General features: G+C 71.1%; 1 protein-coding gene across 1 annotated transcript in view; it reads right to left on the bottom strand.

The window, feature by feature from the left end:
* Positions 1 to 263: 263 nt before the first annotated feature.
* SORCS2 (sortilin related VPS10 domain containing receptor 2) overlaps positions 264 to 478 on the bottom strand; it is a 145861-nt gene continuing 145646 nt past the window's right edge. Inside the window, exon 25 of the mRNA XM_015561558.1 lies at positions 264 to 289. Coding sequence (XP_015417044.1) covers positions 264 to 289 — 26 coding nt within the window. The remainder of the gene's footprint in view (positions 290 to 478) is intronic.

Raw genomic sequence — 478 nt, 5'->3', positions numbered from 1 at the left:
GTCTGGGCGTTTCCTGCGGGCAGAGGGGGGCAGGGGGCTCAGGTTCCTCCCAGGCCGCCCTCCCCTCTGCCCCCCGCTAGGCCCCGGGCCAGCCCCTGTGAGGGCCAGACACACCCCTGGGTCCCCGTGAGCCCCCCTGCACACGGGCCCTGGGGCTGAGCCTCTCCTCTGCTCCCCAAGCTGTGTGGCCCTGGGTGCCTCCCTCACCCTCTCTGAGCCTGGTCCCCCTGCGGGCAGGGGAGCAGAGGGGAGGGTGTGGAAGCTCAGTGGGTGGTGAGCAGCTGGGGATCTGAGGGGGAGTCAGACCGAGAGTGCCCCATGCCGGCCCAGGCAGGTACTGTGAACTCCCGCCCTCCTGGGGTCTGCTGAGGAGGGGCAGGAGGGGGGCCCTGGTGGGGGAGGGGGCCTGAGGGAGGGGCCCTGGTGGGGGAGGGGCCTTGCCTTTTGAACTTGTAGAGCATGAAGCCTCCCAGGAGGA

Source organism: Myotis davidii, unplaced genomic scaffold, assembly GCF_000327345.1.
Source record: "Myotis davidii unplaced genomic scaffold, ASM32734v1 scaffold937, whole genome shotgun sequence".
In the NCBI taxonomy this organism is placed as follows: Eukaryota; Metazoa; Chordata; class Mammalia; order Chiroptera; family Vespertilionidae; genus Myotis; species Myotis davidii.
This window is presented reverse-complemented; position numbering and strand designations above follow the sequence as displayed.